The 27,212-nt window shown below is 42.5% G+C and overlaps 1 protein-coding gene and 1 pseudogene across 1 annotated transcript; one reads left to right on the plus strand and one right to left on the minus strand.

Moving 5' to 3' along the window:
- Window positions 1-718: 718 nt before the first annotated feature.
- On the minus strand, window positions 719-16,619 carry LOC109890177 (protein SAND-like; annotated as a pseudogene).
- Window positions 16,620-21,822: 5,203 nt separating this feature from the next.
- Window positions 21,823-26,856, plus strand: traip (TRAF-interacting protein). Its single transcript, XM_020482153.2, has 16 exons — window positions 21,823-22,154; window positions 22,405-22,516; window positions 22,667-22,724; window positions 22,867-22,953; window positions 23,088-23,127; window positions 23,242-23,369; window positions 23,467-23,561; window positions 23,684-23,797; window positions 24,394-24,481; window positions 24,606-24,695; window positions 24,834-24,922; window positions 25,038-25,193; window positions 25,306-25,357; window positions 25,512-25,619; window positions 25,849-25,899; window positions 26,125-26,856. Exons 2-16 carry the CDS (start codon window positions 22,419-22,421, stop codon window positions 26,236-26,238), a joined length of 1,368 nt encoding a protein of 455 aa, XP_020337742.1. The 5' UTR covers window positions 21,823-22,154; window positions 22,405-22,418; the 3' UTR covers window positions 26,239-26,856.
- Window positions 26,857-27,212: the final 356 nt, after the last annotated feature.

Consider the following 27,212-nt stretch of genomic DNA (forward strand, 5'->3'; position numbering starts at 1 on the left):
AGTTCTGTGTCCTGCGCTTGACTCTGTCCTCACCTCTGCACAACAGACATAATTGCAACAAATGATGGAAACTAAATTATGATTGCTGAATAATTTTGAAGGTACCCGGGCACGTTGTGATCACGTAACTATAGCTAAAGCTCCACTCCACATTTAAATATAAATCCCTACTGCTTTTTCTCAACTATACACATTATGTTTCTTCCAGGACAAGGATTGTCCTGACTTTCAATAATGCCTGAATTGCTTCACCTTGTTTTTCTGGTTGGCTGGCTCACCTGGATAAAACGTTCACTATGCAATTATTTCAGATCTACAGGAGTGCACGTTTTACCATGGCACGGACCGTGGCGATACGTTGGCAGGGCACATTATAATTATTAACATATGGCAAATTAATGACAGGTCTATTACAGTTTCAAATAATCATCATCTTATAGCAATTGGGACACCCATCACAGATTTCGGCATTGTTATTAATAGAAATGTCTGCTGCATATCTCTCAATTCCCAATAAGTCAACCACCAATTAAAATCATGAAATTCTGTTTGATAAAACATAGGTTTACCCTCATTGTGATTACCCCCCCCCCCCCCCCCCCCCCCCGATGACCATAGACTGAAGAATCTGCAAAGAGCAAACAGACTGCATATGCACAAAAGTGATGCATGATGATTTGTTGGCATTACATCCATGACCTACAATAGTGTCCATCCGACTTCAAGGTCACGAGGCAGCAGGTTTAGAGGGCCAGGGTTTCTTAGTAATGTAGCTAGGTCAGCTGTGGGCTCAGTATGTCAGGGGACTGAGGACAAAGAGGCAGTCGTCCTCCCTCTTGATCCACTCCAGCAGCTTATTAACATCGGCCACGGCCTTGGTCCCCAGGGGACTGAAACAGCGGTAGAGCTCAATGCCACTTGTCACCTGAAGGAGAGGTAGGGTAATGGAAGAGGGTTTAGAGGAGAGATTAATCACCATGGTACTACAGATATCCCCTGAAGAGAGCCGCATGGACAAACATCTTCCTCCTACACTGCAAGACTGTGCATTTCAAGATCAGCTGCAATGGTATAAAACCAGTGTACTATGCTTACCCAGGCCAGCAGGTTCTCAGTCTCTCCACAGCGGTAGATGGAGCGCAGGGGGCGTGTCGGGTGGTGCAAGCGGCTTTGGAGGTACTGGTACAATCCCATCCGCCTCACCTGCTCCTCTACAGATTGGTATAGCAGGGGCAGCTCAGGCCTGATGGAAGACACAGAAACAGAATGGGGAAAAAAAGAGGTAAGACGGGTATCAAGGACTATAAACTGTATAAGCCGTGATGGTGTACACCAGTGGCTCCCAAACTGTGGTTCCCCAACCAGTGGCTTCCAAACTGTGGTTCCCCAAAAATGTATATTATTGTTTATTTTTTAAAGGAACTCAGTCTGGCTTTCAACTTACTCTTGAAAGTGCTTGCAATCAGAAAGGTTAAAGAATTCCTCCCGGTCGGCGGACACCAGGATGAGGCAAAGGTCAGAGGCCGGCTCCAGGTAAGAGATGTGGGTGTGGAAGAAGCCAGCAGTGCTGAACTTAGTGTGGCAGATGGGCGTCCAGCCTTCACCCTCGTGGAAAGAGGACGCCCACCAGGTTGAAGAGCAGGTGCAGGTCCATATGGTGCAGGTACTGGTCCTTCTTGCGTACCAGGGTGATCAGGCAGGCCCCAGGATGGAGAAGACCAGGTTCTTGGTCTTGGCAGCCTGGAGGAGACCAAGTCGCTGGTGGAGCTGGCAAGGGGGAGGCAAGTGACAGTGCTGACAAGCAGGCCCGGGTCACGGTCCAACAGACGCAGCAGGTTGTCCGTGAGATGCTCGAACCCTGTCAGTAGGCGGCCCAGGTCATAGTTCTGCTTGTGCTGGAAGATGTGGTTGAGCTGGGTGAGGTTGAGCAGGCTGACGATCTGGTAGTATATGTACTGCAGCTCACGCGTCAGCTCTCTATCTGACTGACAGGTCTGGGATACGCCCACCAGGACCAGAGGAGTTTTGCGAAGGAACACCACTTTGTAACCATCTTGAACAGAAGATTTGAATGAGAGGGCAATGACACATCTACAGTACAGTACAGTCAGATTGTTTTTTTTGCAATATGGCATATCTTACTGACTGAGATTTGAATGGCATATCTTACTGACTGAGATTTGAATGGCATATCTTACTGACTGATATTTGAATTGCATAGCCTACTTTATAGTTGTTCACTATGTTTCACTGAAAAAAACTATGACAAAGCTACTTTACCCTCTAACTCTAATTTTCCACTCCAAAGAGATACTCCCCAAATCTTCTACTCACCTGCGTGAATGGAGCAAATGATACTGTTGTCTGCCTTCACGACGAAGACCAGGCACCATCATGACCCCCATGGTGCTGGAGAGGGCCTCCTTTGTGCCGTAGCGTGAGTAGATGGGCTTGCCTGCCTCGCTCAGTACAAACATGTTTCCTGTGGCTACGACAGGCCTCACTGCACATATCCTCTTCCTTAATCCTGCTTTCTGGGCACACCTCCTCCTCTACCTCCACCTTATGCTGCTGCTCCTTCTGGGTCTCCTCCTCAGCGCCCAGAGACAGAGCCTCCTCCTTTACAAACGGTCTTGACTCCCAAAGCACAGAGTCTCTTTCAGTTTCGATCTCAGTAGTCACCTCACTGTCAGCAGTCAGGTCCTCAAAGGACTGTACATGAACAAACACTCTCCTGGCCAGCACCTGTGGAGATTAGATGTTTTTAATACAGTGAATCTTGACATAAACCCATTCTCGTAAAAAAAAAACGTGAACACAGGGGGAGCATATATGGCTTAACTGACAGCAAACCCTGGGTTAAATATTGATTGGTCTGTTATACTGTTGTGAAGGACAATTGTATGTCTGTGCTTTTCTAATAACCAATTTGACTGGGTTCATGCAAGTGACTGATTGATCGTGCCTGGGAGGAATCCTCACTATCAGTATCTGCAATTTGGCAGTACGCCCAGAACATTGTCTTGAGAACCAAAAGGGGTGTCTCAGTTTCAAGGTCTCAGCTTGGAGAGAAGAGGCCTCGTGAGATATTGGTTGGTTACATGCATGAACCAAACGTTAACGATGAATAAATTATGAATAATGAATAAGCTAAAATCATGCAAATATAACTTGTCTGTGTAAGAAGTATATACTGTGAGATAACTAATGGGACTTCCTCGGCAGAGCTCACTTCAGACCTGCACTTTATGCATCTAAGTTTGACTATGACCTCTCCAGCTTGCTGATTACTTTAGGTGTCCCTGGTGGTCATTTCCACGACACTGTACTATTACTTACAAATGTCAATTGATGAAATAGTGAAATCTACAGGGGAAAAAAGGAAATTAGTAAAAGTGTAATAAAGTAAAAGTGAATTCAGTTTATGGATCTTGTTGGAAGGACAGAGAACTGAGCTGTTTCAACTGTGCTTTGACTACGACACTGAAAACAGTCATTCCAGATAAAGATCATGAATGGTGTGTATTATGAATTAGTTTATTTTACCTTTATTTAGCCAGGTAAGCTAGTTGAGAACAAGTTCTCATTTACAACTGCGACCTGGCCAAGATAAAGCAAAGCAGTGCGACACAAACAACAACACAGAGTTACACATGGAATAAACAAGCGTACAGTTAAAAACACAATAGAAAAAAGAAAGTCTATATACAGTGTGTGCAAATGGCGTGAGGAGGTAAGGCAATAAATAGGCCATAGGAGTGAAGTAATTACAATTTAGCAGATTAATACTGGAGTGATAAATGAGCAGATGATGATGTGCAAGTAGAGATACTGGTTTGCAAAAGAGCAGAAAAGTAAATAAAAACAATATGGGGATGAGGTAGGTAGATTGGGTGGGCTATTTACAGATGGACTATGTACACCTGCAGCGATCGGTTAACTGCTCAGATAGCTGATGTTTAAAGTTAGTGAGGGAAATATAAAAGTCTCCAGCGATTTTTGCAATTTGTTCCAGTCACTGGCAGCAGAGAACTGGAAGGAAAGGTGGCCAAAGGAGGTGTTGGCTTTGGGGATGACCAGTGAGATATACCTGCTGGAGCACGTGCTACGGGTGGGTGTTGTTATTGTGACCAGTAAGCTGAGATAAGGCGGAGCTTTACCTAGCATAGACTTATAGATGACCTGGAGCCAGTGGGTCTGGCGACGAATATTTAGCGAGGGCGAGCCGACTAGAGCATACAAGTCGCAGCGGTGGGTGGTATAAGGGGCTTTGGTAACAAAACGGATGGCACTGTGATAGACTGCATCTAGTTTGCTGAGTAGAGTGTTGGAAGCTATTTTGTAGATGATAGCCTCCAGTATAACACCACTATGACGTGGGTGCCTAAGGGGAATGGGAAAAAGAGGGAGGCCATTGTATAGTCTCCAAGGTGGCATAGCAGTTCAGACGTCTTTTGTCCTCGTCTTGTCGTGTCCTGTATATATATATATTTACAACTTTTTCACATACATTTTATTTTTATTTTCCATCAACTCATCTTCAAAACACTCTCCTGCAACCCGCCTCACCAATGTATATTTATAAAAAAGTATTATTTACCTCAGATCTGTAATCCTCCAAGAAGCTAGCCAGAAACTCCAAGAAGCTAGCCTGAAACTAGCCAGAAGCTAATCCAGAAGCTAGTTCAGAAGCTAGTTAGCTCCTTTACTGGCAAATCGTTTTGTGGTCATCAGCTATCCTTTAGCTCGAAAATCTATCGCCAGTTCTGTACGGCGCAGCGCGGCTCGGAACGGAACATACCGGACCAATTTTTCTCTCCATGTCCCTGGACATTCATACCCGGATCTCACAGCTAGCTAGCTGCTATCCGTGTGACCATCGGAGCTAGCAAGCTCCGTCAATCACTCCTGAGTTCCATCAATCACACCTGGGCTGCAGTCACCTATCCGGACCCGTTTTACTGCCTTCGCGGAGCCCCACCGGGCCTTCACAACTGGACTGCCGACGTTATCTACCCGAAGGAGTTATTCGGCCGGCTCCTCCGTCGCGACGTTACCTGAACGCCCATCTGCGGCCTGCTAACCGTTAGCTGTCTTACCGGCTGCTATCTGAATAGACAATCGGACAATTTTTTTATTATTATTTTTTTTAAATTATTTTTAAAATTATTATTATTATATTTTCTTCTTGGGCCTCTATAACTATATCTATTGTTTTTATTTTTGTTGTTGTTGTGTGATTTGGATTAATCCCCTCTACCACACGGAACCCCACTAATCTACTGACGGAACGTAAGGGGTGGCTAACAGACCTCCATCCTATGCTAGCTTGCTACCGATGCCCTGGCTAGCTGTCTAAATCACCAACCAACCTCTCCACTCACCGGACCCTTTTGATCACTCGACTAAGCATGCCTATCCTTAATGTCAATATGTCTTGTCCATTTCTGTTCTGGTTAGTGTTTATTGGCTTATTTCACTGTAGAGCCTCTAGTCCTGCTCACTATACCTTATCCAACCTATTAGTTCCACCACCCACACATGCAATGACATCTCCTGGTTTCAACGATGTTTCTAGAGACAATATCTCTCTCTTCATCACTCAATACCTAGGTTTACCTCCACTGTATTCACATCCTGCCATACATTTGTCTGTACATTATACCTTGATGCTATTTTATCGCCCCCAGAAACCTCCTTTTACTCTATGTTCCAGACGTTCTAGACGACCAATTCTCATAGCTTTTAGCCGTACCCTTATTCTACTCCTCCTATGTTCCTCTGGCGATGTAGAGGTGAATCCAGGCCCTGCAGTGCCTAGCTCCACTCCTATTCCCCAGGCGCTCTCTTTTGACGACTTCTGTAACCGTAATAGCCTTGGTTTCATGCATGTTAACATTAGAAGCCTCCTCCCTAAGTTTGTTCTATTCACTGCTTTAGCACACTCTGCCAACCCGGATGTTCTAGCTGTGTCTGAATCCTGGCTTAGGAAGACCACCAAAAATTCTGAAGTTTTAATTCCAAACTACAACATTTTCAGACAAGATAGAACTGCCAAAGGGGGCGGTGTTGCAATCTACTGCAAAGATAGCCTGCAGAGTTCTGTCCTACTATCCAGGTCTGTACCCAAACAATTTGAACTTCTACTTTTAAAAATCCACCTCTCTAAAAACAAGTCTCTCACCGTTGCCGCCTGCTATAGACCACCCTCTGCCCCCAGCTGTGCTCTGGACACCATATGTGAACTGATTGCCCCCCATCTATCTTCAGAGTTCGTGCTGCTAGGCGACCTAAACTGGAACATGCTTAACACCCCAGCCATCCTACAATCTAAACTTGATGCCCTCAATCTCACACAAATAATCAATGAACCTACCAGGTACCTCCCCAAAACCTTAAACACGGGCACCCTCATAGATATCATCCTAACCAACTTCCCCTCTAAATACACCTCTGCTGTCTTCAACCAAGATCTCAGCGATCACTGCCTCATTGCCTGCATCCGTAATGGGTCAGCGGTCAAACGACCTCCACTCATCACTGTAAAACGCTCCCTGAAACACTTCTGCGAGCAGGCCTTTCTAATCGACCTGGCCGGGGTATCCTGGAAGGATATTGATCTCATCCCGTCAGTAGAGGATGCCTGGATATTTTTTAAAAATGCCTTCCTAACCATCTTAAATAAACATGCCCCATTCAAGAAATTTAGAACCAGGAACAGATATAGCCCTTGGTTCTCCCCAGACCTGACTGCCCTTAACCAACACAAAAACATCCTATGGCGTTCTGCATTAGCATCGAACAGCCCCCGTGATATGCAGCTGTTCAGGGAAGCTAGAAATCATTATACACAGGCAGTTAGAAAAGCCAAGGCTAGCTTTTTCAAGCAGAAATTTGCTTCCTGCAACACTAACTCAAAAAAGTTCTGGGACACTGTAAAGTCCATGGAGAATAAGAACACCTCCTCCCAGCTGCCCACTGCACTGAAGATAGGAAACACTGTCACCACTGATAAATCCACCATAATTGAGAATTTCAATAAGCATTTTTCTACGGCTGGCCATGCTTTCCACCTGGCTACTCCTACCCCGGACAACAGCACTGCACCCCCAACAGCAACTCGCCCAAGCCTTCCCCATTTCTCCTTCTCCCAAATCCATTCAGCTGATGTTCTGAAAGAGCTGCAAAATCTGGACCCCTACAAATCAGCCGGGCTAGACAATCTGGACCCTTTCTTTCTAAAATTATCTGCCGAAATTGTTGCCACCCCTATTACTAGCCTGTTCAACCTCTCTTTCGTGTCGTCTGAGATTCCCAAAGATTGGAAAGCAGCTGCGGTCATCCCCCTCTTCAAAGGGGGGGACACTCTTGACCCAAACTGCTACAGACCTATATCTATCCTACCGTGCCTTTCTAAGGTCTTCGAAAGCCAAGTCAACAAACAGATTACCGACCATTTCGAATCTCACCATACCTTCTCTGCTATGCAATCTGGTTTCAGAGCTGGTCATGGGTGCACCTCAGCCACGCTCAAGGTCCTAAACGATATCTTAACCGCCATCGATAAGAAACATTACTGTGCAGCCGTATTCATTGATCTGGCCAAGGCTTTCGACTCTGTCAATCACCATATCCTCATCGGCAGACTCGACAGCCTTGGTTTCTCAAATGATTGCCTCGCCTGGTTCACCAACTACTTCTCTGATAGAGTTCAGTGTGTCAAGTCGGAGGGTCTGCTGTCCGGACCTCTGGCAGTCTCTATGGGGGTGCCACAGGGTTCAATTCTTGGACCGACTCTCTTCTCTGTATACATCAATGAGGTCGCTCTTGCTGCTGGTGAGTCCCTGATCCACCTCTACGCAGACGACACCATTCTGTATACTTCCGGCCCTTCTTTGGACACTGTGTTAACAACCCTCCAGGCAAGCTTCAATGCCATACAACTCTCCTTCCGTGGCCTCCAATTGCTCTTAAATACAAGTAAAACTAAATGCATGCTCTTCAACCGATCGCTACCTGCACCTACCCGCCTGTCCAACATCACTACTCTGGACGGCTCTGACTTAGAATACGTGGACAACTACAAATACTTAGGTGTCTGGTTAGACTGTAAACTCTCCTTCCAGACCCATATCAAACATCTCCAATCCAAAGTTAAATCTAGAATTGGCTTCCTATTTCGCAACAAAGCATCCTTCACTCATGCTGCCAAACATACCCTTGTAAAACTGACCATCCTACCAATCCTCGACTTTGGCGATGTCATTTACAAAATAGCCTCCAATACCCTACTCAACAAATTGGATGCAGTCTATCACAGTGCAATCCGTTTTATCACCAAAGCCCCATATACTACCCACCATTGCGACCTGTACGCTCTCGTTGGCTGGCCCTCGCTTCATACTCGTCGCCAAACCCACTGGCTCCATGTCATCTACAAGACCCTGCTAGGTAAAGTCCCCCCTTATCTCAGCTCGCTGGTCACCATAGCATCTCCCACCTGTAGCACACGCTCCAGCAGGTATATCTCTCTAGTCACCCCCAAGACCAATTCTTTCTTTGGCCGCCTCTCCTTCCAGTTCTCTGCTGCCAATGACTGGAACGAACTACAAAAATCTCTGAAACTGGAAACACTTATCTCCCTCACTAGCTTTAAGCACCAACTGTCAGAGCAGCTCACAGATTACTGCACCTGTACATAGCCCACCTAAAATTTAGCCCAAACAACTACCTCTTTCCCAACTGTATTTAATTTTTATTTATTTATTTATTTTGCTCCTTTGCACCCCATTATTTTTTTATTTCTACTTTGCACATTCTTCCATTGCAAAACTACCATTCCAGTATTTTACTTGCTATATTGTATTTACTTTGCCATCATGGCCTTTTTTTGCCTTTACCTCCCTTCTCACCTCATTTGCTCACATTGTATATAGACTTGTTTATACTGCATTATTGACTGTATGTTTGTTTTTACTCCATGTGTAACTCTGTGTCGTTTTATCTGTCGAACTGCTTTGCTTTATCTTGGCCAGGTCGCAATTGTAAATGAGAACTTGTTCTCAACTTGCCTACCTGGTTAAATAAAGGTAAAATAAAAATAAATAAATAAAAAATTGAACGAGAGCAAGTCATATCCTATTAGGATATTGATCTAATCTAGATGACACTTGCATCTACCGTAAAAGAGTATTTTACCAGGTCAGATAATGATTTAAGTTCTCCCCTGGAAATATAAATTCAATGAACATTTTTATGTGTCGGGGGGCTAGGGTCAGTTTGTTATATCTGGAGTACTTCTCCTGTCCTATTCGGTGTCCTGTGTGAATCTAAGTGTGCGTTCTCTAATTCTCTCCTTCTCTCTTTCTTTCTCTCTCTCGGAGGACCTGAGCCCTAGGACCATGCCCCAGGACTACCTGACATGATGACTCCTTGCTGTTCCCAGTCCACCTGGCCATGCTGCTGCTCCAGTTTCAACTGTTCTGCCTTATTATTATTCGAACATGCTGGTCATTTATGAACATTTGAACATCTTGGCCATGTTCTGTTATAATCTCCACCCGGCACAGCCAGAAGAGGACTGGCCACACCACATATGCTCTCTCTAATTCTCTCTTTCTTTCTCTCTCTCGGAGGACCTGAGCCCTAGGACCATGCCCCAGGACTACCTGACATGATGACTCCTTGCTGTCCCCAGTCCATCTGACCGTGCTGCTGCTCCAGTTTCAACTGTTCTGCCTTATTATTATACGACCATGCTGGTCATTTATGCACATTTGAACATCTTGGCCATGTTCTGTTATAATCTCCACCCGGCACAGCCAGAAGAGGACTGGCCACCCCACATAGCCTGGTTCCTCTCTAGGTTTCTTCCTAGGTTTTGGCCTTTCTAGGGAGTTTTTCCTAGCCACCATGCTTCTACACCTGCATTGCTTGCTGTTTGGGGTTTTAGGCTGGGTTTCTGTACAGCACTTTGAGATATCAGCTGATGTACAAAGGGCTATATAAATACATTTGATTTGATTTGAATGAAAAGAAAGTTGAAACTCTCAGTCTAAAACAGAGCAAAACCTACCACTTATTTAAAATACCACTTATTCTAACTCCAGTAAAAAAAAAGTATGTGGATGAGAAAGGATACATGTGAGCCCTTGTACACGGACATTCCTACTCTCCCTTATCCAGCCAACACACACTGACGGTTTGTTCACATTTGATTTCAATCACTTTTTGACTGAACCCCTTATGACTTGAACGAAACTCTCCATATATATTTGCCCATGGTAAAAGTGGTCAGAAAGTAACTTTCTGGACCTGAATGCCAAAACATTAAGAAGATAGAAATGCTAGCCCATAAGTTAGCCCATTTTGCATACCCCACCCTCCCACCCTGTTTTTAATTTACATGCTCCCTCTCGGCCAAATTCTCAGAGATTATAACATTAACTTCCACTGCTACACTGACAATACCCAGGTTTACATCAACACCAAACCGGACACCATCTCTGCCTTAGCAAAACTTAGCAGCTACCTAGAGGACATCAGGGCATGGATGAAAGAGAACTTCCTCCAGTTGAACAGAAGCAAGACTGAAGCTATACTTATTGGGACACCCAAGCAGGTCACCAATGCTGGAAGCATCTGCCCTACAATCAACAGTCAGGCCATTCACCTGGAGTCAAGTTTGATCCTTCTCTGTTCTTTAAATGCCCACATAAAACAAATATGTAAAACATAATTTTTTCAAAACATTGCCTGGGTCATGCATCCCATCAGCCTCCCAGCCAGATGCAGAGAATCTCAACGACGCCTTCATTTTCTTTCGGATCGACTACGGAAATGCGCTGTTTGTGGGCCTCCCAGCCAAATCACTACAGAGGATCCAACTAATCCAGAACAGTGATGCCAGGGTCCTTACCTGGACCAAGAAGTCAGACCAAATCAACCCGATCCTGGGTCAACTCCACTGGCTACAGGTGTTAGCAATTGCTGTTATTCTTCAATAGCACAAGCCCCAAAACAAATCAGGGGGAGAAAAATAGGTTTACTTGAGAAGGACAAATCAAGATGTGATGCTGGGAGGTAGATGTTCAGTCTCCTCTGTCCTCAGCTTCTCCACTGAACAAAGGAACAGGATGCCATTTTTAACCCCTCACGGTAGCCTGGGATTAACCAATCTGAAGTCCTTGCAGTACGACTGGAACAATGTCCAAATAACAAGTATCCTGCTCCCGACTCAATGTACAGAACGTAGCACACGTAGCTCTGAGTTCAGAAGTGACATTCCACAGATTCTAAACAGCTGTTGAACTGAAACCCATCTCCTATTTACAATTCCCTATTGACCATTAGTACTCTAGATTTTAGTCCTCTCAAACTCTGCAATGTGTATTTATCTTCAAAATAATCTTATACCGGTCAACTACAGGATCAACTTCAAAATCCTCATGCTTGTATTTAAAGCCTTGAATGGATTGAGGCCAACCGAAATCAGCAACCTCATCATAATCAGCGAGCTACTTTGCACTCTCCGCTCCAGCCACTTCCTACTGCTTCAAGTCCCCAAACACGTCTCCGAACTATGAAGGTACGAGCCTTCTGCTCCCTTGCCCCTCGCCTATGGAATGCTCTCCCTGACCACTCTGAACTTTTAAAACAGGCCTTAAAACACATTTCTACTGACTGTCTTTTTCATGGATGTCTCCAGCTATCACTGCTACCTAGTCTCAATCTAAAATGTATTGAGCACCTAGCGCACTGTTGCTATTTTACCTGGCTTGATTCTAAATGTATGTTGTTTTTACCTCAGTAGAGCTTTGAGATAACACTGTTATGAAAAGGACCTTGCTGCAGCTGTACATAGTCCATCGGTAAATAGCCCACCCAATTTACCTACCTCATCCCCATACTGTTTTTATTTATTTACTTTTCTGCTCTTTTGCACACCAGTATCTCTACCTGCACATGACCATCTGATCATTTATCACTCCAGTGTTAATCTGCAAAATTGTAATTATTCGCCTACCTCCTCATGCCATTTGCACAATGTATATAGACTCTTTTTTTCTTTTTTTCTACTGTGTTATTGACTTGTTTATTGTTTACTCCATGTGTAACTCTGTGTTGTTGTCTGTTCACACTGCTATGCTTTATCTTGGCCAGGTCGCAGTTGCAAATGAGAACTTGTTCTCAACTAGCCTACCTAGTTAAATAAAGGTGAAATATATATATTTTTTTAAAAGTTAACTTCCTGTAATTATAGTGTTTCTTAATAGGGAGAATCCATATTTATGAACAGAACACAATTTTCGTAGGTTTTGTCAAACTAAATTATATTGAAAACGTGTTTTAATGACTAGATTACTAATCTACTCCCTTCCCTGAAAATCTCACCCCTAATAATGAATTGACAGGTCTGAAACCCTACGAACCCTGTGACTCAAACATTCCACCCTTTCCCTGAAAATCCCACCCATAGTGATTGATTGACAGGTCTAAAACCCTACCAACTCAGTGACTCTCACAAATATCCTGATCCTCCTCTGACAATCCCACCCACAGTGCTCGATTGACAGGCCAAACTGTTAAGAATGTGGCCAGAATAACAATGAGGAAATTACATTTTTAAAAATGGGAGGAATAATATTATAATACTTTAGAATGTTGCACTTGGTAGTTCAAGAAGAATCAAATGTTATTTGTCACATGTGCAGAATACAACAGGTGTAGAGCTTACAGTGAAATGCTTACTTACAAGCCCTTAACCCACAATGCTTTAAGAAGTTAAGAAAAAAAGTGTTAAATAAAAAATAGATATGTTTTTTTTTAAATTGGGGGGAAAAAATGAAAATAAAAGTAACAAATAATTAACAGAAGCAGTAAAACAACAATAGCAAGGCTATATACACGGGGTACAGGTACAGAGTCAATGTGTGGGGGCACCAGTTAGTCGAGGTAATATGTACATGTAGGCAGAGTGGTTAAAACTTCTTAAGGCTAGGGGGCACTATTTTCACATCCGGATGAAACGTGTGCCCAAAGTAAACTGCCTGCTACTCAGGCGCAGAAGCTAGGATATGCATATTATTGGGAGATTTGGATAGAAAACACTCTGAAGTTTCTAAAACTGTTTGAATGATGTCTGTGAGTATAACAGAACTTATTTGGCAGGCAAAACCCAGAGGACAAACCATCCAGGGAAAAGAAATTGGACGTCACACTCTTTTCAATGAACTTTCTATGGAGATCTAGATTTCTAAGGCACTTGCTTGCAGTTCCTATCGCTTCCACTGGATTTCAACAGTCTTTAGAAATTGGTTGATGTTTTTCCTTTGAGAAATGAAGAAGTAAGGCAGTTCAAAACAAGGGTCGAGTGAAGTGTACTGTTTGTTAGAGGCGTGTGACCTGAAAGCTCGCTCCACTTTGTTTTTATCCGCTATTGAACGCAGTTTATCCCGTCTTACATTTGATCAATTATTTACGTTAAATGAATGAATTATATGTTATTTCTGATTTTTGTGTTGTGCCTGGTGGGTTGAATTATGATTTTCATGTGCATGTTTGATGGGGTGCTGTCCCTAGATAATAGCGTGGTTTGCTTTCGCCGTAAAGCCTTTTTGAAATCTGACACTGTGGCTGGATTAACAAGACGTTCATCTTTAAACCGGTGTATAACACTTGTATGATTTATGAATTATTATGAGTATTTCTGTTTTTTTATTTGGCGAGCTGCTATTTCACTGGGTGTTGTCATATTTTGTTATTGTGCAGGCCTAATTTTATAAATAGAAACAAAGAACAGTACTGCATACATAATGTAATTGCGTTTTGATTTTAACAAAAAATATTCTACTGTTAGCCTCCCTTGAGAATCTTGCCTTTTTAAAATGAGAGAAAATATATGGGTTTTACATTTGAATATGTAGCCTGCAGTTACAGGACTAGGCTACTATCAATTATTTGTATTTTGTCATTTTCAACAACCACATTGAGTTTGTGACATACTGTATTTGATAATAAATCGTGAAGGAAAATAATCATTATGAAAAGTACGAGGAATAACGTGTATTAATTGACCGTTCTGTTTTCCCCCCAACATGTACTTTTTTGCCACTTTTGTTTGAAGCACTGTTACGGTCACCATGATTTTTTTTTTCAATTGTCTCAGTAGCATACATATTTGATGAAAAGAGGGTAGATATTGTTTATTATTTTCGATATTACTTACCAAGCCATGCATCGCTGTTTGTTTTAAAAACCTGTCTAGGACACAGGTTCCGCTAACGGAACTCCCCCCCAACATTCCGCTGAAAAGGCAGCGCTGGAAATTCAAAAATATTTTTTTGAAATATTTAACTTTTACACATTAACAAGTCCAATACAGCAAATGAAAGATAAACATCATGTTAATCTACCCATCGTGTCCGAAAACACAACATATATTTATGTTAGATCACCACCAAATCCAAAAAAACACACAGCCATTTTTCCCTGCCAAAGATAGTCACAAAAGCAGAATTAGAGATAAAATGAATCACTAACCTTTGATAATCCTCATCAGATGACACTCATATGACATCATGTTACACAATACAGTTATGTTTTGTTCGATAATAAGCATATTTATATCCACAAATCTCAGTTTACATTGGCGCTATGTTCAGAAATGCCTCCAAAATATCCGGAGTAATTACAGAGAGCCACGTCATATAACAGAAATACTCGTCATAAACTTTGACGAAATATACATGTTTTACATAGAATTAACGATACACTGGTTGTTAATGCAACCGCTGTGTCAGATTTTTTTTTAAGTTATGAAAAAACCATACCATGCAATAATCTGAGACGGCGCTCAGAAGTAAATATATTTTTCCGCCATGTTGGAGTCAACAGAAATACGGAATTACTTCATAAATATTCCCTTACCTTTGATGATCTTTCATCAGAATGCAGTGCAAGTAATCCTAGTTCCGCAATAAATCGTTGTTTTGTTCCATAATGTCCATTACTAGTGTCCAATTAGCTACTTTTGCTAGCACGATTAGTTCACATGTCCAAAAGCTGGCGCTGGTCCAGGTGAACTCGGACGAAAACTTCCAAAACTTATATTCCAGGTCGAATAAACTGGTCCAACTAAGTAGAGAATCAATCTTCAGGATGCTATTATCATATATATCCAATAACGTTCCAATCGGAGCATTCGTTTTTGTCTACAGAGTAATGGAACGCAAGGCGATATAATGACTACTGCACGTAACCAGGAACTGGCATTCTGCCAGACCAGTGACTCAAATAGCTGCCATCCGGTCCCACATCACACTAGAGGCTTCATTCCATGTTCTACTGACTGTTGACATCTAGTGGAAGGCGTAGGAAGTGCGAACAGATCCATATCTTATTTGGATGTGAATAGGCAATGAGTTGAAAATCAACCAGCCCCAGAATTTCCACTTCCTGTTTGGAAGTTTGCCTGCCCTATGAGTTCTGTTATACACACAGACATAGTTCAAACAGTTTTAGAAACTTCAGAGTGTTTTCTATCCAATAGTAATAATAATATGCATCTATTAGCATCTGGGACAGAGTAGGAGGCAGTTCACTATGGGCACGCAATTCATCCAAAGTGAAAATGCTGCCCCCTATCCCTAAAAGGTTTTAACGAGGTATAAATTACCCTGTGCTTTTTCATTTGACGCATTTGCGCGAATACACAGCTACAGGCAATTAGGAAATTATACAATGAATTAGCTCATGATGCACGCTGCTCAAATGATGAAACAACGAAACAAATGTAACAACAGCACAACAAAATAGATATAAAAAAAAACATTTTCTTTTGCAGGTGCGTTTTCATTGTATACACCAGCAGCGCGACCAGTGCTTTCTAATTGCACTGAACTAAAATAGTGGCGCGTGGGAGTGAAGCAAAACTTTCCAGTGGTCAAAACCATTCATCTTGAGGCGACGGGGTGCAAAATGCAATCTGTTAATTATCTATTTTAATACATACTATCTCAAAACATTACTCATAATAGAATATGACAAATGACCCAATGGATTATAATTTTCTGGTAAAAAATAATAATAAAAAGTGGGGTGCAAAAAACGTTTACTCACGCGACTATGGATGCAACAGTTCTTTCACTGCTGCTGTCTCTCTTGGGAAACCATGACACAGCGAGAGCCGTTACCGTAATCAATTGCGAATGTGGCTTGTCCAGTATTTATTCTAAACTATTTCCAATAAGGAAATATCCAATATTAAAATTATTATTCTAATTCCTGTTGTCATTGGAGGAAATTTTGCCTATGTTCAAGTGGCCATATATTTCAATTAGAGAACTATTAATTTTCATTGTTCAGGACAACCACTGGATTTTGTATCCGCGACAAGGGAGCTGTTCTGTAGTAACATGACATCTACAGTAGGTAGACTACAAGTGGACATTGTTTGCTGGAGCACAATGCCACCATTAGAGTTGCCTTGCCCACCTGGTTCTGTGCCCTCCACCAGGCCTGTGGTGGGGCTTTCAGTCCTGTCCTTGCAGAGACGGTCCATTGGTGCCATTCTGTTGGACCTCCCATGAAACACCCCTGTTGTGGACGTCTCCAGCCATCACTGCTACCTAAGTAACTAAGGGACAACCACCTGAAACACAAGATAGTAGATACCAAGTCTGTCAACATCACAGATGGGGTGAAGGTCAACATTTGCTTACAAAACAGTGAGTTTCCAGATGAGCAATAGTGTCGTTGTGCATCCTGCCTCAGTTTTGAGTATGATACACTGACAGTTTTTCTGTGTGACTATGTTGCTATCATGATAAAAAATAAAAGGGAAATATGACTGGTACAACACTCTTCAGTCAATGGCTATGGCTATGGTCATAGAGATGGAAAGAGGCCTCATCATTGTACCTGTGCCATTATGTGTATGTGACAGCATGAGCAATGCCATTGAGCCATTGACAATTCAAATATTTAATTCACATCTCCAAAAATGCAGTTGTACTGTAATTATGAAACGGTTACATTTTTTATTGAAATGCACTGCAGATATGAGTGAAATTGTGTAAAGTAACTCCATCACACTGTATAAAGCTATGATAAATGTTTTGATATTTTTACTGAAAACAAGACAAAAATACCAAGTAATTTTTTGCAGTGTGACTCCATTAAATGTGTGTGTGTGTGTGTGTGTGTGTGTGTGTGTGTGTGTGTGTGTGTGTGTGTGTGTGTGTGTGTGTGTGTGTGTGTGTGTGTGTGTGTGTGTGTGTGTGTGTGTGTGTGTGTGTGTAGATTAAACATGAACGGGCCAAAACGTACATGGCAGCAGGTCAAAATCAAATACAAGAACATTCTGCAGAATGGTATGGTCCCTGACTAATATTTAACAAAGCACAAGCATATATCACACATTGTCTGTACTGTTTTAGCAGTGAAAAAGAATACCCACAGACAAGGCACGGGTGGTGGGTCACCAAAGGCTGACCTTACCCCAGCAGAGGACATGGCCTTGGAGCTAAATAAAGGCAGGCCCGTCTTAGAGGGGATCCCTGGGGGGAAAGAGACGAGCATAGGTTCCTCCCAAGATGCCACCCGCTTCATTCAAGGTATGTCCTTCCATCTCTACATGGGATACAACCACATTCATATTGAATCAATTTGGACTGTCTGACTTTGGTTTACCTATTGCCTTGCAGTGTCTGGCAGCACTGTGTTCCTGTTAGAGCCACCAGCACAAGCACCAGACGATGCTGATCCAGTGAGTACTCCATCAAAGGCATACTGTAGGCCTGGCATGTCTTGTCTACTAGCTTCAATATGAATCCGATTAAATGTGATAGGGTGAAGGCCCCAGTGCAGCAGCAACCGCACATGATGGAGACGATGATGAGGAGGAGACCATCTCTCTGGATTCCAGAAGGCATGAGGTATCATGTTAAGACTGTGAAAGTACTATTTACTCTACAATGGTGAGGAGTCCTCATCAAAATCATAAAATCTAATTTCTTTTACAGGACCCAGATGCTATACAGTGGGAAAACCAGCCTGGCAACATAGTGCGTATTAATAAATGGACACCACATCCTGCCAAATTCCAGCTGCGCTAATTGTATTGTGTTCACAGAGCTCACAAGCTATCAGAAAGTTGTATGGCAACCACCTCCGGCGCCAAATAGAACTGGCAGACATAGACATTCAGTACAAGAAGAAAAAGATGGAAAATCTTGCACTGGAGTTCGAAATAAAAAAGAGGACAATTAGGAAACTGGACCTTGAAATAAAAAAAACTTGAGAGGGAGGTGAGATATGCCTTCAATGTACACTGTATGCTAACTGTAACACAAATGTATTAATCATTATTTTTCTTTCCTCCCCCAGCTCCAAGAAGATGACACAGCTCAAAATAAAAATTTGGTATATTCTCGTAAAGTCAAGTGAGCCATGACATATGAGCTCTTATTGTGAGCACACAGGACGGTGGCATCTTTCTAAGGTTTTTTTTATTTTCCCAGCAATCAGTACAACCAAGTCATCGTTATAAGGCATCGCCCTCTTTTGCCCACCCCCCCAGCACCAGGTGTGGCCACTAGCCTATATGAAGGCCCAAAATTGTGTGTTCCTTTCTGCTCTGACAATGGCATGCCCATTCGTGCGAGATGTGGTGGATGAAGAAGCACTTGTGCTGAGGAGAGCCTTCAGGCGAGAAAGGGTCTTCAGGGACCGGTTGGACCCACTGGCCTTCCCTGATGACCATCTATATGAAAGATACAGGTTTTCTGCAGATGGCATCAGGTATCTATGCAGACTACTGGGTCCCAGGATTAAGCACCGCACTGCACGGAGCCATGCACTGAGTGTGGAGCAAATGGTTTGTGTGGCCTTGCGCTTTTTTGCTAGTGGAGCCTTCCTGTACTCAGTGGGGGATGCAGAACAGCTGAACAAGGCCACAATTTGCCGCACAATAAGGAGTGTGTGTCTGGCTATCAAAGCATTAGCAGATGTCTTCATCTCCTTCCCTGGCCACAGAAGACTCTGTGACATCAAAGAGGAGTTCTATAGGATTGCAGGTAAGAGGATCTACAAATTACAGGACAACTGTTAACACATAGTAGGATACTCATTACTTTGTGTGACAGGTTTCCCCAATGTCATTGGTGCAGTGGACTGCACACACATGGATAAAAGCCCCCTCAGGTGCCCATGAGGCCGATTTTGTGAATAGGAAATCCTTTCACAGCATTAATGTTCAGGTGAACATAACTTTTTGATATTGTCCATTGACGAACACTCTGCATTGCCAGTGATGTGCATTGATTGGTGTAATATTCCTCATCTTATGATTTCAGATGGTCTGCAATGCTGACTGTGTGATCAGCAATGTTGTGGCAAAATGGCCTGGCTCAGTCCATGACTCCAGAATCTTTCGGGCCTCTGAAATCTATCAGTGCCTATCACAAGGTAAGCCACACAACCCCTATTTATAACCATCATGGCTGTGTCAAGAATATCACTGTGTTTATGAGGTAGTAATGATGAGATTTTGTGTTGACAGGTGAATTCTCTGGTGTGTTGCTGGGAGACAGGGGGTATGGCTGCCAGCCTTTTCTCCTGACACCTTTCACAGACCCCCAGGAAGCACAGCAGGCCTACAACCATGCCCATGCCAGGACCAGGGCCAGAGTTGAAATGACCTTTGGCCTCCTGAAGGCACGCTTTCACTGCCTTCACAAATTAAGGGTCAGCCCTGTTAGGGCATGTGATATTACTGTGGCTTGTGCTGTCCTCCACAATGTGGCCTGCCTGAGGAAGGAGAGGGCCCCCAGAGTGCCACCAGCCATGGACTGGGACAATCCGGCAATCTTCCCTGATGACGACAGTGGTCGGCTGCTGAGGGACCAATATGTGTTGAATTATTTTAGTTAGTATGTGTGCTTTCAATTTTGGTTAAATATGTCCTGCGGTGGCAGAGGAATTGGGGTTTTTTTGGGTTCGTTTTTTGACGAATTTGGCCTCTTATGATGTTTGTGCGGTATACTGTGTGTAATACAAGGCTGCAGGGAGGCTACTGCATCCATTCATTTGTCTGTTCAGTTGATGTGTATGGATTTGTCCTGCATTTATTTTAGTGTGCAGACATGCAGGGTGTGTTATATACAGACCTTTGAATGTGTATGTATCATTTTGTATAATATGCTTGGATTCTGTGCTTTCCATCTTGTAGAGTCACTGTGACTTCAGTTTCGAAAGGAGCTGATGGTTTACCTGCTTTGTTTTGTCCTTATTCAATAAAGGAACATAATGTTACACATTGTGTTTTTATATTCATATGGAATGTGTATTTGTTTATATGACAGAGTACTAGGGCCACACTGAAGAAAAAGGATAAAGTCATAAATTTATGAGGCTGGTTCTTTCTGCAGAAAAGCTACATATTGTTTTTACAGTTTTGATACTTATGACAATGTGATACTTAATATTCTGGCACATCAGCATGTCTTTGTTTATGAAACCATACTGAAGTACAATTTCACGAAATGCCCCACATCTGTCATTTTAACAACTGTCCTCCTTTAAAACAACTGGTTACAATATTATGACTTGTGTTTTTTTCCCCTCTGTGGCCCTAATATTCTATCATTTTATATATAGCCTTATAGTCTATGGGAAACTGTAAATTATCTAATGATAGCAACATCATCTAAAAATCATTTTTTATCCAAAATCATTGAAATTAATGATCACAAACGTTTAAATAATAACAGTGGGTCTAGTTATATGTGATAACAATGTATAGTGAGCAGTGAAATAACTATTGGTTTCCATTTGTGGTGACTGCTGACTGACATTAGGGATGAGATTAAATAGATCCTGGAATTTAGCCTGGTCTGGAGCAGGCTAGCTCCACAGAATAAATCTCCATGGTAATTTATACCATAACATATCCTCCTGCCCCCTATCCATCTTTAGTGCAACCGGATTACGGATCAATTGAGCCAGGATCACCAAGATATCCTGGCTTAATCCCTTATCCTAGTTTTGTGCAACAGGCCCCTGATCTGCTGAGACGGAAAACAGATAGAACAGTGACAGATATTTCACCAGATGTATAAATGTGAAGCATCCGATTGGCGTTTCCACTCACTACCAAATATGGTGATGAGAGGAAGCCCAGTTGCCGGCAGTGGGAAATGATGGAACTTTGGCCTTGCTACATTCTTCAAATGTTCTCATTGATGAAACATGTGATCTCAATACAGTTTTGTTTCCAAAATTCAAATCTGTTACGAGCAGGGTGGACCGTTTTGTCGACTTTACTCAGTCAAAGTTTCCAAAAAGTGCTAGTTTCCAATCTCGCTAGATCCTGCTTGGCTCTGCCCCTCTCCTTGCTTGTTCTGCCCACTATAACACATTTGTTCACATTGGAAACGACAGGCCGTGGTCTATCTTGAGTTAGTTATGAACATAATTTAGCTGCTAGATATGCAGCTAAATATAATAGTTGAGAAGCTGAAGAATCTTCCTGCGTGTAACGTTACACAAAATATTATTAAATCATAGCTAGCTCTAATTTCTTCGAGTCGAGTTAAAATGCATATTGAATGTTGTAACGTTAACCGTTGACTATCACTGTGTAAAATAATACCACTCGCTTGGGCTGGCTAGCACATCATTTTCTGACAGAGAAGGTACAGGGGTGCAATCATTAGTACACAGTTTCGTTTTGCAACAGAAACGAGTTTATTTTCGACAAATTCAGGTATCTCCCTCCCCGTTTCGTTCAGTTCAATAAACGTTTTGCAACAGAATCGGCGTAATGAATACGCCACCGATTCGTTCATATTTTCGGCGGGCTTAGCTCGCTATTTGTATTGCGGTTAACACTATTTCAAGGTTGAAAGAATGTCACGGTTTATCTCAGAGTAATCTCTTTTACGGCAGAACTCAGACTGAAAGAAAGCAGACAGGAAGATATCTGAACGTACCATTTAGATGATTACGTACACGCAAGGGGCGGGGACTTTTACGTTCGAACTGCGCCGCGCGAGTGTTGTGCGTGCTAGCTAGGCGTAAACAGGATTTCATAGTTATTCGAACTGCAATGAATAATATACGTATTAATGTAACACATACTCGATAGCTTTAAGGTAAATACGGGCGAATGTATGCAACACAGCCTGCTGTATCGTAGGTGACAATGAGGGTTAACAGCTATCTAGTTGGCTAACGCGAGCTAGCCGGCTAGCTAGGTCGCTAACTATTGGTTAGATAACTATTGGCAATAATAACAAAGCTAGCTAGCTAGCAACTTAGCTACCGGTAGCTGATATCAACATTAGAACCAGCAAACATAACTATGTTGAACACAAACATGATAACTTGCTTTTTTCTTGACAGGGTGGTCTTCAAAAATGCCTATTCGTGCCTACTGTACCATCTGTTCAGATTTCTTCGATCACTCCAGAGATGTGGCTGCCATCCACTGTGGGCACACCTTCCACTATGAATGGTGAGTTACCAATGACTGTCAGATTAATCAGTCTCTACATTAAGGAAATAGTTTGACTAGCCAGTACTTGTGGCCCTAGCCAAATTTAGTAGTCTAGCTATTGTTAAATGTCAGTTGTGTGTAACTTTTCACTCTTTCCTCTGATTACAGTCTTCTTCAGTGGTTTCAGACTGCCCCCAACAAGACATGTCCACAATGTAGAAAACAGGTAGGACTAACTTGCTATACTGCTGACCCCTTCTGAACACTGGTGTTTCATTCTGTACACGTTATATCAATCCCATTCATCTCAAAATAACCCTACAAATACTTTTTCTACATGTTTATCTTTGTCTGGACTCTCCCCTCAGGTTAGCACCAGACACATTATCAACAAGTTGTTCTTTGACATTGGTGGTGAAGGAGAGGGATCTTCTGCGGATCCAGAGTGTTTGCAGGTAGGCCTACACCAGGAGGACTAGCATCTTGACTCGCGTTGTGGCAACATTGAATAGAACATTGTCATGGCGTGTGAATTTGGGATATTATTGTATGATGTCGCTTATTCAGTGTTTCATTTTTTCTTCTGCAGAACGAGCTCGATAGAATGAAAGCTGTTTTAAGTACCAAAGGTAAGAGGCCAGTGAACACAACGGATGCTTGCTTTGATAGACCACGTGTCATTATGATGGTGTAACTGTTTTTGCCATTTGGACGGCTGAAACATTGACTATTTCTATCCTCAGAGAGAGACTGGAGGGACAGACTGAAGATGGTAGAGGGCTTGAAGGAGACTGTGGACAGGCAGAAGAAAGACCTGGACATTGTTAGGAAGGAGATTGGCGAGAAAGATATGCTCTGCTCAGTTCTCAGGGTAGGATGTTAAGTTGTCAAACATAAAGCCAAATGTATTTACATGCTCCTTTCTACCTGACATCTCTCTAACATTTTGAGGGTTTTGGAACTTTCAGAAACAGATGAAATACCTGGAGAACCAGCAGAGTGAGACTCAGGCTGCTAAGGAGGAGGCCCGACGACTCAGGACCAAAATGAAAACATATGAGAGGTAGCCCACAGACTCGCACAATAATAATTTTCTGACTTTTGTGCCAACCCAAACCATACTGTGCTGGCTTGTATATTTTATTTGTGTGTGTGTGTGTGTGTGTGTGTCCTTGTCCTTCCCAGTCTGGATGTGGTGTTACAGGGTCAGAGGGCTGAGGTGGAATCCATGATCAGTGACATGGGTGTTGGCCAGGCTGCCATGGAGGAGCTCTCCATCTACTGCATCTCTCTCAAGAAGTAAGGAATGTCAAACATTTACATTATACACGGAGTATAGCAAACATTGGGAACGCCTTCCTAATATCAAGTTGCATCCCTCCCTTGCCCTCAGAACAGCCTCAATTCATCAGGGAATGGACTCTACAAGGTGTCAAGTGTTCCACAGGGATGCTGGCCCATGTTGACTCCAATGCTTCCCATAGTTGTGTCAAGTTAGCTGGATGTCCTTTGGGGGTGGACCATTCTTCATACACACAGGAAACTGTTGAGCATGAAAAACACAGCAGCGTTGCAGTTCTTGCGGCTGGCACCTCCCACCATACCCCGTTCAAAGGCACTTAAATGTTTTGTCTTGCCCATTCACCCTCTGAATGGCACACATACACAATCCATGCCTTTAGTTGTCTCAAGGCTTAAAAACCCTTCTTTAACCTGGCTCCTCCCCTTCATCTACACTGATTTAAGTGATATCAATAAGGGATCATAGCTTTCACCTGGTCAGTCTGTCATGGAAAGAGCATGTGTTCTTAATGTTTTTCATTCTCAGTTTACATTGTCAGGGCAACAGTGTTTTGTAAGGATATTTATCAAGTAATTCCTATTATCCTTTGCAGAGAATATGAGAATCTAAAAGGGAGCCTCAGATATTCAAATGAAATGTCTGAAAAGCTCAAAAGGGAGGTGTTTGCTTCAAACAACAAGGTAATACATGTAAAGATATATATAGATTTTTTTAGAAACACATTCATTGAATTGTTCTGTGATGATGAGGGATGTCTCACCTACTTCCAATCTGAGACTGACACAGTTTCTCATATCTCTGTAGTTGCAGAAAGCCACAATGGAGATGAATAGGACCAATGATGACATGAAAGCTGTCCAAAATGACTTGACCAACGCAGACAAAGAGATCACTGTAAGGAGCCCTCAATTCTATAAATGATGAGCACTATACAATTTGCAAAGCTATGTTATATTTGGGTAATTAAAAATACTAATGTATTTGAAAATCTGAGTTTACTATTCCATTACTCTGTGTTTTTAACACTGTTAGAGTCTGAAGAAAAAAGTTGAGATTCTTCAAAAGACCCTGAGCACACCAACCCGCACTAACGAAGCCTTGAGCCGACTAGTCTTCGAGAGGTTTGTCACTTCACCAATCGATTTTCTACACAGCGCGTGCTACTTAGTATGTAGATACCTTCTTGGTAGATCTGGTGTTAGTCACTGATTGGGGTCTTTCCCCCTTGTCTTTCAGCCCTGCCCCAGTGGCGCTGCAACAGCCCCGTCTCCACCAGCCTGCCAACAGTGAGGACATTGACCTTAACATGACCTTTGACATCACCACACCTGATCTGGTGGGTAAGAGGGCGTCACAGGTCCCATCTAAAAAGATGCGTCTGGATCCAGCCACGTGAGTCTCCCTCTACAGTGTGTTATTGACGAGGGACACATGCTCCTGACACTTATTTGTTAAACGTTTCTGAAGTATTGATCATATTTATCTTATGTTCTTTCTTTCTCAGGTTGTCGTCCACGCCATCCAAACACCGTGACAGCGCCTCGTTTGGAAGCAAGGTATTTTACCACTTCCAAGGGTTCACTTAACACATGCACCACATGTACTGACTTTGTGATGACCACATTGCTTTGGATACATTTTAAAGCTAGACGTGTTGTACTTTAGTGTGCATGGCATGCCATAAGCGTCTGTGTTTATGAATTCTCCCAGGCCAGAGAGGAGGAGGTGCCAATGGGTACATTCTTCCGTAACTCCATTCTGTTCAGGAAGAAGACCTTTGGCAGCATGCTGGACCCCCAGAGGAGTAAACTGGGAGCTGTAAGTAACCTGACTCTATTCTCTTTCCCTCACAACACTACAGTTACTGTATGATTGTTCTGGTGTTTTTCTTACTATGAGCCTGTTCCACATTTTCACACCCTCAATTACAGTGAAGTACAGTGCATTCCACCTAATGACTTCCAAAACATGACCCACAATTGCCCTTGCTTTCCTGTTTTGTTCCTGTCAATGAAATAACAAAATGTATGACTATCTCATATTCCAGGTCAGAAGTGGTTATGATGGACTTGGAGGGAGAACCAAATTCTTCCAACCTGTATCCTTTTCTTAAACCGTACAATTCAGGTTTCCTGACTGGTATTTCTCATTGAAGCGGGTGTTGAAGTACATATTGTGACTGTATTATATCCTCTATGATGTCTATTGGTAAATGTCTGTTATACATTACTGTAACTAATCTCATAGGAAACGATCAGGGAGGAACAGGAAAATGCCATTTGTTATGGAATGCCATTTTCCTTAATTCGGCCACCCACACCAGTCTCCTTTGTCAGATATTCGCCCACTCATGATGAAGGCAAAGAGAAAAAAGGTTTCCCGACCAGCTCCTCCCAAGATCTCCACCTGTCTTACTCTGGACAGTTATCTGGAGTGACCTATGACCTGTCCATCCCTGACTAATACAGACGTGTCAGATGCACCTCTGACACTAGGGGCCAGCCGGTCTGGAACAATCGAGAGAGGAGCAACCTGAATAGGTCTACCGGTCCAGTAAAAGGACTATGGTCTACTTTGGTTTGCACTTCTTACTTGAGGGCTTGCTCCAGGCTTTGGGCATGAATGGGCACAGCAGATGGTTTGGTGTAGAATATTTGTTTTGGTGTATTGAGACTTCTTTTGTCTCAACATGAAATTGTGTAGTAATCTTGTTTTGAGGTGTTTCAGTTTCATCTAATTGTAATTAAGTGTGCGGTACAGAGTTATTCTAGGAACTTTCCTGTATTATGAGCATCTGTGAAATATCAGCCATTTGACTGTTGCACATTACAAAAAAAATCTCTTTCGCACTTGAACATTTATTGTTTTACTAACACTGTCTGAATATTATAATACAGCACTTGTATTGAATATTTGTTTCCCACTTCCCCAGACCATCATCCTCTTGTCTTTTAGTGCTATTTATTTTAGATACATACATACATACATACTTTTACTTGTGATTATTGTGTAAGATCTCTTATGCTTGTGAAATAATAAACTATAGTTTCCTTAACTTGAGTGGGGTATGTTAATGTATGTTTTCTTTTTTTCACACTATGCATCTCACTATGATACTGTAGCAGAGACGTCCTCTCCACCGCATGGTCCAGTAATGTGTCCCACAGTCCACTCTCCATGCTTCAGAATGGTTAATTAAGTTTCTTTGCCAGCACATTGCTGTTTTATTGTACATTTTTTATAAATCTCCAGCAGGGGGCAGTGTAAGGATGATGGCAGGCTACAGTTACAGAAGTGCAATAGTACGAAGGTGGAATTATTGGGTTTTATCTATATTTTCGTTTTCACAGTATTTTTAAGTTTAAATTATTTTTTTAATTAAAAACTTTGTTTCCTGAACTTGAGCATAAT

Source organism: Oncorhynchus kisutch, linkage group LG5, assembly GCF_002021735.2.
Source record: "Oncorhynchus kisutch isolate 150728-3 linkage group LG5, Okis_V2, whole genome shotgun sequence".
Taxonomy (NCBI): Eukaryota; Metazoa; Chordata; class Actinopteri; order Salmoniformes; family Salmonidae; genus Oncorhynchus; species Oncorhynchus kisutch.